Source organism: Sitophilus oryzae, unplaced genomic scaffold (genome assembly GCF_002938485.1).
Source record: "Sitophilus oryzae breed Bouriz unplaced genomic scaffold, Soryzae_2.0 scaffold_1518_pilon_pilon, whole genome shotgun sequence".
Lineage (NCBI taxonomy): Eukaryota > Metazoa > Arthropoda > Insecta > Coleoptera > Curculionidae > Sitophilus > Sitophilus oryzae.
The window spans coordinates 596,858-609,799 of NW_022146190.1; the positions used below are offsets into that span (position 1 = coordinate 596,858).

General features: G+C 32.1%; 1 protein-coding gene across 1 annotated transcript; it reads right to left on the minus strand.

Moving 5' to 3' along the window:
- Positions 1 to 201: 201 nt before the first annotated feature.
- LOC115878555 lies at positions 202 to 8,063 on the minus strand. The gene is made up of 2 exons (XM_030895077.1): positions 7,744 to 8,063; positions 202 to 2,414 (listed from the first exon to the last, which is right to left on the minus strand). The coding sequence occupies exons 1-2, from the start codon at positions 7,752 to 7,754 to the stop codon at positions 425 to 427; spliced, it is 2,001 nt and encodes a 666-aa protein (XP_030750937.1). The 5' UTR covers positions 7,755 to 8,063; the 3' UTR covers positions 202 to 424.
- Positions 8,064 to 12,942: the final 4,879 nt, after the last annotated feature.

Sequence of the window (12,942 nt, forward strand, 5' to 3'; positions counted from 1 at the left end):
ATTTCTTCCAAATTTCATCTTAAGGTAATGGTTCTGTTTATTTGCATCACCCATCTTTCTGAGAAGAATAATAATGTTGATGGTATTTTTCGTACCTTAAATTCTTTAGGCATAGCCGTAGAATAAGGGTAAAAATAATATTTTATACAATTTGTCGAATATACATATACATATAACCATATTAAATGTATGTTCACAACACCTCCCCCCTTAATGAGAGATTTCATGAGGTGAAAGTGATATGAAATCTCAAAACAAATGTTTATATAATTAATTAGTATAACTCAGATGGAAATGAATAAAAGTACATATATAAAAGTATTATACAAGTCTTAACTACTAATTATAACTAACTTACATTCTAACTTAACTAACATTTTTTTTTATAACTATTGCAGATTTAAAAATGTATCAAATGCGGAAATTATTTTTCTTTTAATGGTCGCCTTGATGGTACATACCCAATGGGTCTGCGCGAGGGCGCCTGTAAATTAACATTCTCTTCTTCGGAGTTTTCATAGTTACCTACATTTTCAGAGTTTTGGCTAATATTACGATTATAATGAGCAACATATCTATCACTATTTCTAGAAGATGGTTCCACAGACTGATTAACTCTAATGCATAAGTTTGGAATAATTCCGCAACAGGCTGTCTTGTTAGTACATTTTGTATACAATTTATAAATAATAAAAATAATAGCAAGAAGAGCTAAGATATAGGCAATTACAGATGCTGGAAATGTATAATTGTTTACAAGTTTCCTTTTTAGAATTTCATCACCTAACTTTTCAATATCTTCTAGCTTATGGCTCGCTACATTAAGTTCGGGGATGTGCTTTGTTAATTTCCTATAATGTTCGTTGAGAAATATTTCACTAATGTTTATTTTTTCTTCCTTTATCCTTTCGCAACAATTATCACTAATGTCGAATGGTGGAATAAAATCACTTGAAATATTGGACTGGACTGTATTTCCATGAGGGATTAGCATTGATGATGCGCTATAAGCTTTACATTGTTTACCTATAGTGACACTACCGCAATTTTTTAGTATTACATCTACGTGATTTTTTTTATTATTACATGATATCGTAAGAGTTTCTGGATGAGGAACTGCAAATAACCAAGTGTTACTGGTTTGTAGTTGAATAAAAATTGCTCTATCTGACTGAATTATACGTTTGTCACAGATATCAGGTATGATATTTGTGAATTGCAATAATTTAACTTCGCAATTATCTGCCAAATGAGCAAGAGAAACTGGTTTTTGTTGCTTGCAAATAAATTTATTTTCTATAATTTTTAAACAAGTATTAAATTCTATTTCCGACAGTGTAATAAACTGCTGTTTGCTTTCGTCAATTGCTATATATTTAGATGAGGGTTGAATTAATATAAACTGGTTATTTGACATTAATTTTGGAAAGGGTGATATTTTATAAATATAGAATAAATTTGTTTCAATTAAAGGGATGTTTATAATATATATTAATCGTTTGTTTTCGAAATAAACTTGCAACTCGATAACATTTAGAATGAGATTTGCATTGAGCGGATCTAATGGTACAGGAAATTCTAATCCATGAGGTAGAGATTCGGACACATCTTTTAATTCGTTAATTAACCTTAATGGCGTTAATATTGAGGGGTGTAAAACTCCCTTTCTTGCTACTAAAATAGCATTCGTAATCGTCATGATTTCTAATTGTAATTGATTTAGCATCATATTTAAAATAGTGACGTGTTCTTCTATGCCGGTTTTTATATATAGAAAATGAAAATTTTCTTTGACTTTGCTTAATTCATCGCTAATCTTTTTTATATTATTTTTTAATAAATTTTCGTTAAAATCTAAAGTTCCAATAGTATTATTGAAATTAATTATTGTTGATTGAACAATTTTTGTTTGTTCTTTTAAAAGTTGAAGGACTGAAGTTTCGTCTTTATTCATTTGTGAAATTTTATCATTATAGTATTTAGCATCTTCTTCATCTAAAACGCCGAATAAAACTTTAGTTGCTTTTCCTACAATATTGAACCAACCTCGTTTTTGTCTACTTTCTGATAAATGACTATGACCGATCAATTCGTGTAAGACTTCTAGTTCTTTTTCAATTTTTTCGAAAGTGTATTTAGAACTTTTCAAAAATAACTGACAAATATAATAGTGATATTGAGCATTCTCATTATTGCATAAATCTGTAGTATACTTACGGTAATTCTTTAATGATAATAACTTATTACTAATATTTTCTAATTCTACAAAAGTTACTAGTTTCCATTTGTTATTAAAAAACCTTAGTTCGCCCAGGTGCTCAAAGTGTATTCCAGGGTTCAAGTCATAAGTGGTTATATTGTATTCTGAGTGGACTACTGCTAGGATACTGGTAATTATTATAAATAAATTAACCCTAAAACAAAATATATATACTAATAATAAGCTAATTAAAATTTATTAATTCTAGTTTTTATAATCTATATATACTGATTATGTTTAGTTTTAATAATAAAAATATTTTAATCTATTTGCATGAATAGTTTGTTTATTTTTTCCTTTTTGAATTGTATAATTTACATCTGATATTTTTTTTTAATGGTATATGGACCAATCCATAAGGCGGAAAGTTTTTTACTTCTGCCACGTCGAACTGATTCGTCGTAAAGTAACACTTTGTCACCAATTTCGAATATTCTGGTATAACTGTTTTTATCGTAATTATTTTTTGATATGTTTTTACATTTTAATAAGTTTTCTTTAGCTAATTGATTAGAATGTTGCATTTTTTGTTTAAGATTGTTTATGAAATCATCATAAGTATAATTGACTTTAGGTGGTTGTTTAACTGATGTTGGTAATGTAGGAATATGTCCGAATAAAAGTTCAAATGGAGAAAATTGTGTAGCAGTGTGAGGTGTAGTATTATATGTAAATGTTGCATAGGGAATCCAATTATCCCAGTCTGTTTGAGATGTCTTAATGAAGTGTCTTAAATATTCTTCTAGAACTTTATGAGAGCGTTCTAGTGCTCCGTTTGACTCTGGGTGATAACTTGTTGTTTGGATCTTTTTTATCTTTAAAAACTTGCAAGTACTTTTAAAAATATCACTTAAAAAATTTGACCCCTGATCTGTGACTAGCATGTCAGGTATTCCGTAAATGCATATAATATTCGTTACAAAATGATGCGCTACAGTTACAGCTTCTTGATTTCTCATAGGTATATTAATTATATATTTTGTTAAATCATCCTGAAAGGTTAATATGTATTTGTGACCATTTTCGGTTTCTGGTAGTGGTCCAACTATATCTAAAAAACATTTTTCGAACGGTTTTGATGCCGTGGTCGTAATTACCATAGGCATTTTTGTTTTTCGAGACTGTTTATTTTTTTGACAAAGTTCACATTTTTTTATAAACTCTTTTATGTCTTTTTTCATACCTTTCCATGTATATAATTGAGATAATTTTTTATATGTGCGGGATGACCCTTGATGACCTCCTAATGGACAATTGTGATTTTCATTTAATAATACAACTTTTTCAGCATCTGAGGGGTTGATAAGACTGTTGTTAAATATTGTAATTTCTGAATAGAGGTCTTTAAAAATATATCTTATCATAGGAAGAACGATTTCCCATTTGACTAATGAGTTGTAATGATATTTTATAAATGATAGTTCGGTTTTTTCGTTGGATATAATATTTCGTAAAGTTAGTAAGCAAGACCAAATATTTTCATAATTAATATCACTGAATGTATTTTCGTTGTCTGTTAATAGAAATATATTACAATTATTTTGTTGATACTGAAAAACTGACGGCATGTCTAAAGGATTTGTGTTATCGTAATGTTCTAAAAATGTATTAATTTGTTTATTTTTTTCTAGAATTTTAAAGTCGTTTTTGTTGAATAATTTTGGCAAAAATAAAACTATAGGTATAAGTTGTGGTGTTTCAAACAGATTTGTGTTTTTTTCTTTGACTTTGGAATTAATAATTATATGGCTTTCGAGATGTGTTTTAAAATTATCATAATTGGTAATAATAGAATTGACATTTGTTGTGCTAACTATTCTACTCAATGCATCAGCATTTGTATTAATCTTTCCAGCTTTATAAATTATTTCATAGTCATATTCTTCAAGTTTTATTCTAAAACGCGTCAAACGAGAACCAGGGTCTTTGATATTAAATATATAGAGTAGGGGTTTGTGATCTGTAACAATTTTAAATCTTGTGCCAAAAATATATGGACGGAAATGTTTTACTGCCCAGACGATTGCAGTTAGCTCTTTTTCTGAAGTTGAATAATTTTGTTCTGCTTTATTTAGAGTTCTACTAGCAAACGCTATTGGACGATCATGATTAACCTTACCCTGCGATAAAATTGCTCCTACTGCGAAATTACTCGCATCTGTTGTTATAATAAATTCTTTGGTAAAATCTGGGTATTGGAGAACAGGTGGAAAAGTTATACTATCTTTAAGAATTTGGAAAGAATTTTCGCATTTTATACCCCAATTAAAAACAGAATCTTTTTTTAATAATTCGGTTAAAGGTTTAGCAATTTTAGCGAAATTTTTGATAAATTTCCTATAATATCCTACAAGCCCTAAAAAAGATTTTATATCTTTAGGATTTTTAGGTTGCGGAAAGTTTGTTACACATTGAATTTTTGATGGATCTGGTTTAATGCCGTTTTCTGTAATAATGTGACCTAAGTATAAACATTCTTTTCGTAAAAACTGACACTTCGAAGGTTGAAGTTTTAAATTATGTTGTCTAAATCTTTGAAAAACTTCAATTAATCTATCGTTATGTTCATTTAAGTTGTTTGCATAAATTACTATATCATCTAAATAAATAAAGCATTTCATACCATTAAGACCGCTTAAAACTGTGTTCATGAGTCTTTGAAATGTGGCGGGAGCTCCTTTTAAACCGAAAGGCATTCTGTTATAAACGTAATGTCCTGTATTAGTGCTAAAAGCGGTTTTATTTTTATCTTTTTCGTCCATTTCTACCTGATGAAATCCACTAGTAAGATCTAAGGTAGTAAAATAATGAGATTTTCCTAACTGGTCTAAAATTTCTGCTATATTAGGTAGAGGATATGCGTTTCCAATGGTAATTTCATTTAACTTTCGAAAATCAACGCATACTCTAAATTTAGGTGATAATGGGTCGCTTTTCTTAGGAACAACTAGTAAAGGACTATTCCAAGGACTGTCCGAAGCGGAAATTACCCCGTCTTTTAACATTTGCTCAGTTTGTTCATTAATTATTTCTTTATGTTTGAAAGGCAATCTATAAGGTTTTACGTTAATAGGACCTTTATTACTTTCTGTCGGTATAGTGTGTTTTATTGTGTTGGTGCTTGTTAGTTTATCGCCTTCTAAGTAAAAAATATCGTTAAAATCTCTACAAATATCTAATACTGAATTAGTTTCTTCTTCATTTAATTGGTCTAGATTAATTTCTTTTCTTATTTTAGCAAAACGATCGATAATGTCATAATTATATGTTTCTATAAATTCGTACTCATTAAAAGAAATAGGTTCGACATTCACTCTAGGTGTATGGATAGTTTGAGCTTCATTAGAAATATTTAATATGCTAACTAAACATTTATAGTTCTGGACTTTTGTTAGGCTTGACCCTAGATATAAATGTTCGGATAATTGTTTTGAAACTACTATGCCTTCGGACGAAGATAAATTAGCTAGAGCAGGTACAATAATTTGACATCTCGCGGGAATTATTGTAGTTGCTTCTGACGGCAAAATTTTAAAAAAATTGTCTTCAAAATTAATGACTCCGTCTTCGTAATTTATTTTGGCTTTATACTTTTGCAAAAAATCGCGTCCTAATAGTCCATCACTTTTAATCGGTATACTATCTGGCACAATGTGAAAAGGATGAGTTATTGCTTTGTTATTGTTTAATTTAATTGGGATGTTACAAACACCTTTAGTAAATACAGGTTCTTTACTTATACCTTTTAATTCTATAATGCAAGTTTTATTTAATTTTAGATTATTTTGTAATAAGATACATTCTTTCAATAAAGATATATCTGCCCCTGTATCTAATAAAAGATGTAATTCTTTATCTTTTATATCTAAAGAAGGGATTTTAATTATCTCTAATTGTTGGTAACTATCGGAAAATAATACTGATTTATGCGGTATGTCAATTAAGTTTTGCTCAATTTTAATTTTATTTTTATGCTCAGGTAGTGTGTAATTCATAGAACAGCTATTATCTAATTTTAAGAAGCGCTTAATCGGCTGCTCGCGACCAAGGCTTCGCTCTCGTTTCCCGAAAAATTTTGAGATGTGCTCGGTTCTGAAAAATAATTATCTGCTGAATTGATTAACGACTGAGAATTTATAGTTTGAATTTGTTGTGGTGATCTATTATTTGAACTATTAAAATTGGTAGTACTGGATTCATTATTGTAATTAGAAAAATTTTGAGATTGTTGAGGTATCGAAACATTTTGCTGCCGTTGAGGAACTTGTGAGTTATTAAAATTTCTTGGATTCTGAGAATATCTATTATTGTAATTTGAACGAGGATTATTACTGTTATAATTGTTACCATAATTACGATTATAATTACGCACGTCGTTGTTCTGATTAAAATTTTGATTGTTGTAGTTTCGATTAGTGAAACGTCCTTGATTATATTGTACTGTATTTACGTCTTGTCTATTTGAAAAATTATTATTGCTATTAAAATTTTGCGGTGGGCGTGTCTGATTATTGCTAGGTACATTTCTATTATATGAGTTACTATTTTGTTCGTATTGCCTAAGCTGTCTACACTGTGATGTTAAATGATTATTTTTAAAACAAAATAAACAGGAATTATTAGAAGAATGATTATTTAATTGTCTATTTCCACGCTCTACAAAACCTATATTTTTAAAATGCGAGTTTTTAAACCTGTCATTATTCTCAAGTTCCATTTCAATTGCTAATGATAAAGCTTTATCTAAATATGTAGTATTTTCGGCAATAATACGCATTTGAATTTTTTCATCGTTGAGTCCTTTTCTAAAAGTATTGACTAAAATGGAGTTTAAATTTTCTATTAAAACAGTAGCTTCGTTATTTGCATAATTTAAGTGACACGTTTCTTTATATTTATTAAAGAGAATTTGTAATCTATCGCCATATTCTTTTACAGTTTCCTAAAATGTTGCTTTATATTCATTATTTGTGTTAGAAAATGCGATGGTGGTGTTTTATCAGTAAAGTGCTCTAATAAGAAATCTTTTAGTTCTTCCCAATTTTGAAACTGTTTATATTGTGTTACCTCTTGTGCCTTCCCTTTTAATTTAGTACCAAAAAATTAAATCTACTAGTAATTCTTTTTGATCCACTTTGACAATTTTTAATATTGAATCACAATTTTTTAAGAAAAATTGGAGTGAATTTGCGTCACCCTGACCATCAAATGAATTTATTAAATTCAGAACATCAGTTGCGTCTTTACCTCCTGCCATTATTATATTTTATTAATGATTTATTACTTTAAAGAATTATTATTTATTTTTTATAGATGTATTTTTTAGTTTGAAGAGAGAAAAAATATTTACGAATTTTAAGCAATATTTTTTTTTTTTTTGTTATTTGCAGCCCAAATTATTATTGTCTTAACTTAAATCTAACTAACTAAAATCAGAAGAAAAACAGTAGCGTCACAATACAGTAAACAAATGAAAGACTTACCCCGTCATCATCTGGTGAAAACAAAAGCTTCCCTGGAGACTTGCTGCTGCGTCTGGCGCTCCTTCAGTGTCCCCAATGTCTACGTCTCGTGTCGGGCTTCTTGCTGCTTCTTGGTGCACCTTCAAGAACTGCCCGTTGCCTCTATCTTCTTCCAAAAACTGGTAGGTTTTCTGCTGCGTCTGGCGCACCTTCAGGAAACCTTGGTAGTTTTTACCGCTGCCACCAATGTCGTGATCCTGGATTGGACCACCGTCGTCACCAATCTTGTAGTCGCTGCCACCAAATGTTGTAGTTCTCTATTTGACTCGTATCACCACTTGTTGGGAATGTTATTCTTTATTTTTTATAATTAAATTCTTACTAAGTTGTTATTACTTTTTATTTTAAACTTTTAATACAAAATATAAATTTAGCAGTATTACGTCTATGAAAAATTTTTATGAATGTCCCCGGTCCCTTCTGTGACCGTGCTTTTTATGAGAATGCCCTCTCCGAAAATCCACGGGCGTACCTACTATTTCTTAATAATATTTTCAGGTAGGTTTGCAAAGGGACAAACATGACCATTTCTTAAGTAAATAGAAACCAGACATCGCGTCTGAAAGTAAACGAATTACAAAGGAAAACTAAAAATGATGCAACTATTTATGACTATTTCTTCCAAATTTCATCTTAAGGTAATGGTTCTGTTTATTTGCATCACCCATCTTTCTGAGAAGAATAATAATGTTGATGGTATTTTTCGTACTTTAAATTCTTTAGGCATAGCCGTAGAATAAGGGTAAAAATAATATTTTATACAATTTGTCGAATATACATATACATATAACCATATTAAATGTATGTTCACAACAATATCAAAAATTCTAGATTGACCGCGACGGGACTCTAAAATGGCCGATTTAAATTCCGGTTTATCAGTGCCCTTCTAGTTTTATTCAAAACGTCTAAAAATATGATGTAGGGTAGATGTGAGGTAGATTCAATAATTTGTTGTTTTATTTTACGTTGTGAATAAATGTTGGTAGTTATTAAAATTGTTATAAAAATATATAATTCTAATAAAAATAGATAAGTTATAATAATTATTTATTAACACAAAGGCCTGGATAGCAAAGAAACAGCAATGTGTGCCTTTTTGGACATTGCAGATTGCGGAGGTGTTTTATAACATACCATACAAGGTGGTCAGGCGGTTTCTAGAAACAAGAGGGGTGAACACAACTATAGTTCACTGGTTGTGGGAAATGCTGTCAACATGGGCATCAGAGATTCAGATGAGTACCAAAACTGCAGCTATTATAACAACGCAACGAACGGAGGAGTAACCACCCACCTACTGTAGAGCTTGGTAGAGGATCACCTTCTAGACAAATTAACTCTAGCGGGAATATGTTGACGACATAGTCATGAACGCTCGGGGGTAATATGAAGACAGCCTGTGTAGTATTATCCAAAGAGAGTTCCGTATCACTGAGAGATTGTGCAGGACTGGGAATCAAAACCGCCGTAGTGCCATTCACCAGCAGCAAAGTCTGAAAAACTTAAAAGAAGATTTTTTTAAGAGAAGATCTAAAGCTCCTTATAAATTTTGTAGAATAGTCCCTAGTATATTTATGTTTTTTTTTTGTATAATAGATCTTCTTCTGATATAGAACATGCAATTTTCACGCCTACAGCGCAGACTTTCGCAATTTTTTTGTCGAAAACCATTTTCTGCCAACTATCTCTGCCACTATTGAAATGAAATAATCGAAAAATGTAAACCTTTCTTCTTCAATCCGTTTTCAACCTACGTCGAACCGAATCGTTCAACTCAAATCGACCTATGAACACCCGACTTACCCCAGCAACCTTAATACTAAAATCTACGCTATCCAATGATGGAATGATGAAATGGCTATCTTATTTGATAGTCAAGCAGCATGAAAAGCGATCAACTCAGTAACCATCAATTCGAAATTGGTCCAAGCATGCTAGAGAAGCTAAACAAATTAGGCAAAGAAAATGAAGTATTCCTACTGTGGTTTCCATCCCACCAAAGAATGCAAATAATCTAGCTAGAAACTGAGCGAACACTCTTCTGACTGGACCAAAAGCGTTTTACCTGTCAAGTGGAAATCAACTTAAAACGCAACTCAAAAACCTGGAAGACTCAATCCGTAACCTGGAACGGGAATCCCCAGTGTAAGGGTACAAACATAGTGGGGTATCTCGATGCGATGCTCGCCTCAATGCATCCTATGCGCATGTTTTAAGCACTGTTTTGAAATGGCAAATAAGTGCGCGTAGGATGCATCGCGGCGAGCATCACATCGATATGCCTCACTATGTAGGTACCCTAAGACACTCGAAGAAATTTCTCAGAACTTTAGAGACCGAGAAAAATCAAATATTTTCTTTGATTTCAGTAAGAACAATCTTCGGAATGTCACGGGGTTCTCAATGAATACCTCAGTTGATTGAAGCTGAGGAGTTGAAGATTGAAGAACAACGGCGAATGCAGATTCTGTGGGGTAAATGAGGAAACACTAGAGCACCTCATCACTGAGTGCGCCGAGATATAAACTTTGGTACGACTGATGTACAAGAATGTAGAATGTTTAGGAGGAAAGTTAACAACCGCGACCTTACAGATCTATTGTGTGTTCCCCTTTCTTGACTTATAATTATAACAAGTTATAACTCATCATAAAGTCTCAGGGCTTTAAAAAACCCAATATCTGAGACGGCTCCACAGAGGCCATCCCTCCATCTTCGACATCAGCCGTACCAAAATTTATGGCACGAACGGTCGTTATCTCGGCGCACTCATAAGATGTTCTGGTGTTTCCCCATTTTTCCCACAGAATCTACATTTGCCCGATTTGCCGTTGTTTCTCAGCTTCAGACTACTGACTTGTTCGTTGAGGAGACAGTGTCCTGTTAGAAACCCCTTGACAATCCAAAGATTGTTTATACTTATATCAAGGAGAATCTTTGATTTTTCTCGGCCGTAAGTTCTGAAGAACATTTTCGAGTGTCTTAGACCGTTGGAGGACTCACATTCCAGGTTAGGAATGGAGTCTTCCAGGTTCTTCAGTTTTGCTTTTAATTGGTTTTCGCTTGAAAAACAGAAAAGTTCTGGTCCAGTTAGTGGTATGTTCGCTCATTTTCTAGCTAGATCATTTCCTTTTTCATTGCCTTCTATCCTTTGGTAAGCGGGCACCCAGAGTAGGAGGACTTTATTTTCTTTGCCTAATTTGTTCAGCTTCTCTATACATTCTTCGACCAATTTTGAATTGATATTTACTGAGATGATCGCGTTTAGTGCTGCTTGACTATCGGATAAGATGTCATTTCCTGTTTTCGATAGTTCATATCTAAGATAAATTGTACGCATCTTTCGATAGCATATATTTCTACCTGAAAGATGCTGGGGTAGGTGCCCATCGATTCGGAGTATTTAGTTTTCGACTGGGTTTTGTCAAAGTCCTGATACTGTTGATGACTTGACACAATAGATCTATAAGGTCGTGGTGATTTACTCCCCCACTCCCACACAATCTACAATCAATGAACTGCTATAAAGTGAATGTTTCAATAATATGAAATATCTAGGTATAAGGTATTAATTTGAACAATACCGAATCTTTAATCATATAAACTGGACTGCTACTATTTTTACATTAGCTTTTCTAGAATTGTCGATTATCTTTTCGAATCACTCCAAAAGCGTTCAAAGAATATTCGTATCCATCGCGCAAATAGTGCGCAACCGGTAAACTTTTTTTGGGACGGTTCTAAAGTACGAACTCCAAGAAACCTATTCATTACGCTTAAAAGATAATAGGGTAACGAACGTTTTTAAATTAAAAATTCTCCGAACCTCTGTCACTACTTCAGTCCCCGAATATGGTAATTATTCCGTCGAAAACGACCCTGTATATTGATACAAAGCACAATAACGTTTCAGCACCGAATCTATTCACATGCCGGTTCGCTTCCTAGAATCTCGGATTCCCGGTACTACTCACTTGGACGGCTTGCTCTCCCCTCCGCTGCGCCGCTGCTCCGTTACTGAAACACAAAATTCTATTTAGTAGAAACATGTTTTTTATCGTTCATGGAATTAGTAATGGGCAAATTCGAAAAACAAAAATTATCGATATGTTATGATACAAGGGTTTCTTTTATATTTTGCATATAGAGGTAGAAAAAAACAGTAGATAAGTTTTAAATACTATTGTTTTTCGAAGTATTCTCCATGAAGAAAAATGCATTTTTGCATCCGTTGGAACCAATTTTAGAAACAGTTATTCCGTTCGCTTGTTAATACCTTAAAAATTGCGCTTTTGAAGGCGCTGGCTGGCATCTTGCGGGGACTAGAACATTTGACCACGCAGTTCATTCATAATTTTTGGTTTGCCGGACTGTATGGAGGATGGTTCAACAATTTGATGTTTTCTTGCTTTAAAAATTCAATTGTTTTTCGAGCTGTGTGGGAGTTTGCATTGTCTTGGAGGCAGATCATTCGTTTAGAAACTCAGCAATTACTTTCAGCATACAAATAACAAATAGATATGTACGAATCACCAATTACAGTTTTTTGATCTTGTAGAGGAATTGTTGCTACATGGCCCGCTATTGAGTCAAATGTCGTCACCATCTTTTTGGAAACACTTCGAGAACGAATAACGGTTGTCCGTCGCATTTGGTTTATATCGAAATGCCCTGTAGTGTAAAGAGGCAACAAAGCAATGAGATTTTTGAATGTCTGGAGTGCGGTAGACAGATAACATCACGTATCGGGCTTTTCAGTCACAGAAAAGCTCATGAAAGAAAACGCCTTGCGTGACCATCTTTTGATGCGTGTCAAATACTCGTCAGCGAGTAATGGTAGTATATATATATATATATATATATATATATATATATATATATATATATATATATATATATATATATATATATATATATATATATATATATATATATATATATATATATATATATATATATATATATATATATATGTATATCGAAACACCCTGTAGTATAAAAAATCAAATTCGTTCAACAAAGTTGAGGATATTTTGACCAACTTTATAGAAAAACAATTTAAATGAAATAAAGGAACCTACGTTGTGTTAAAAATATTTTTATTGTGATTACCTCGGATGCGTTCGACAGAAGCAATATTTTGGGAAATTTGAGGAG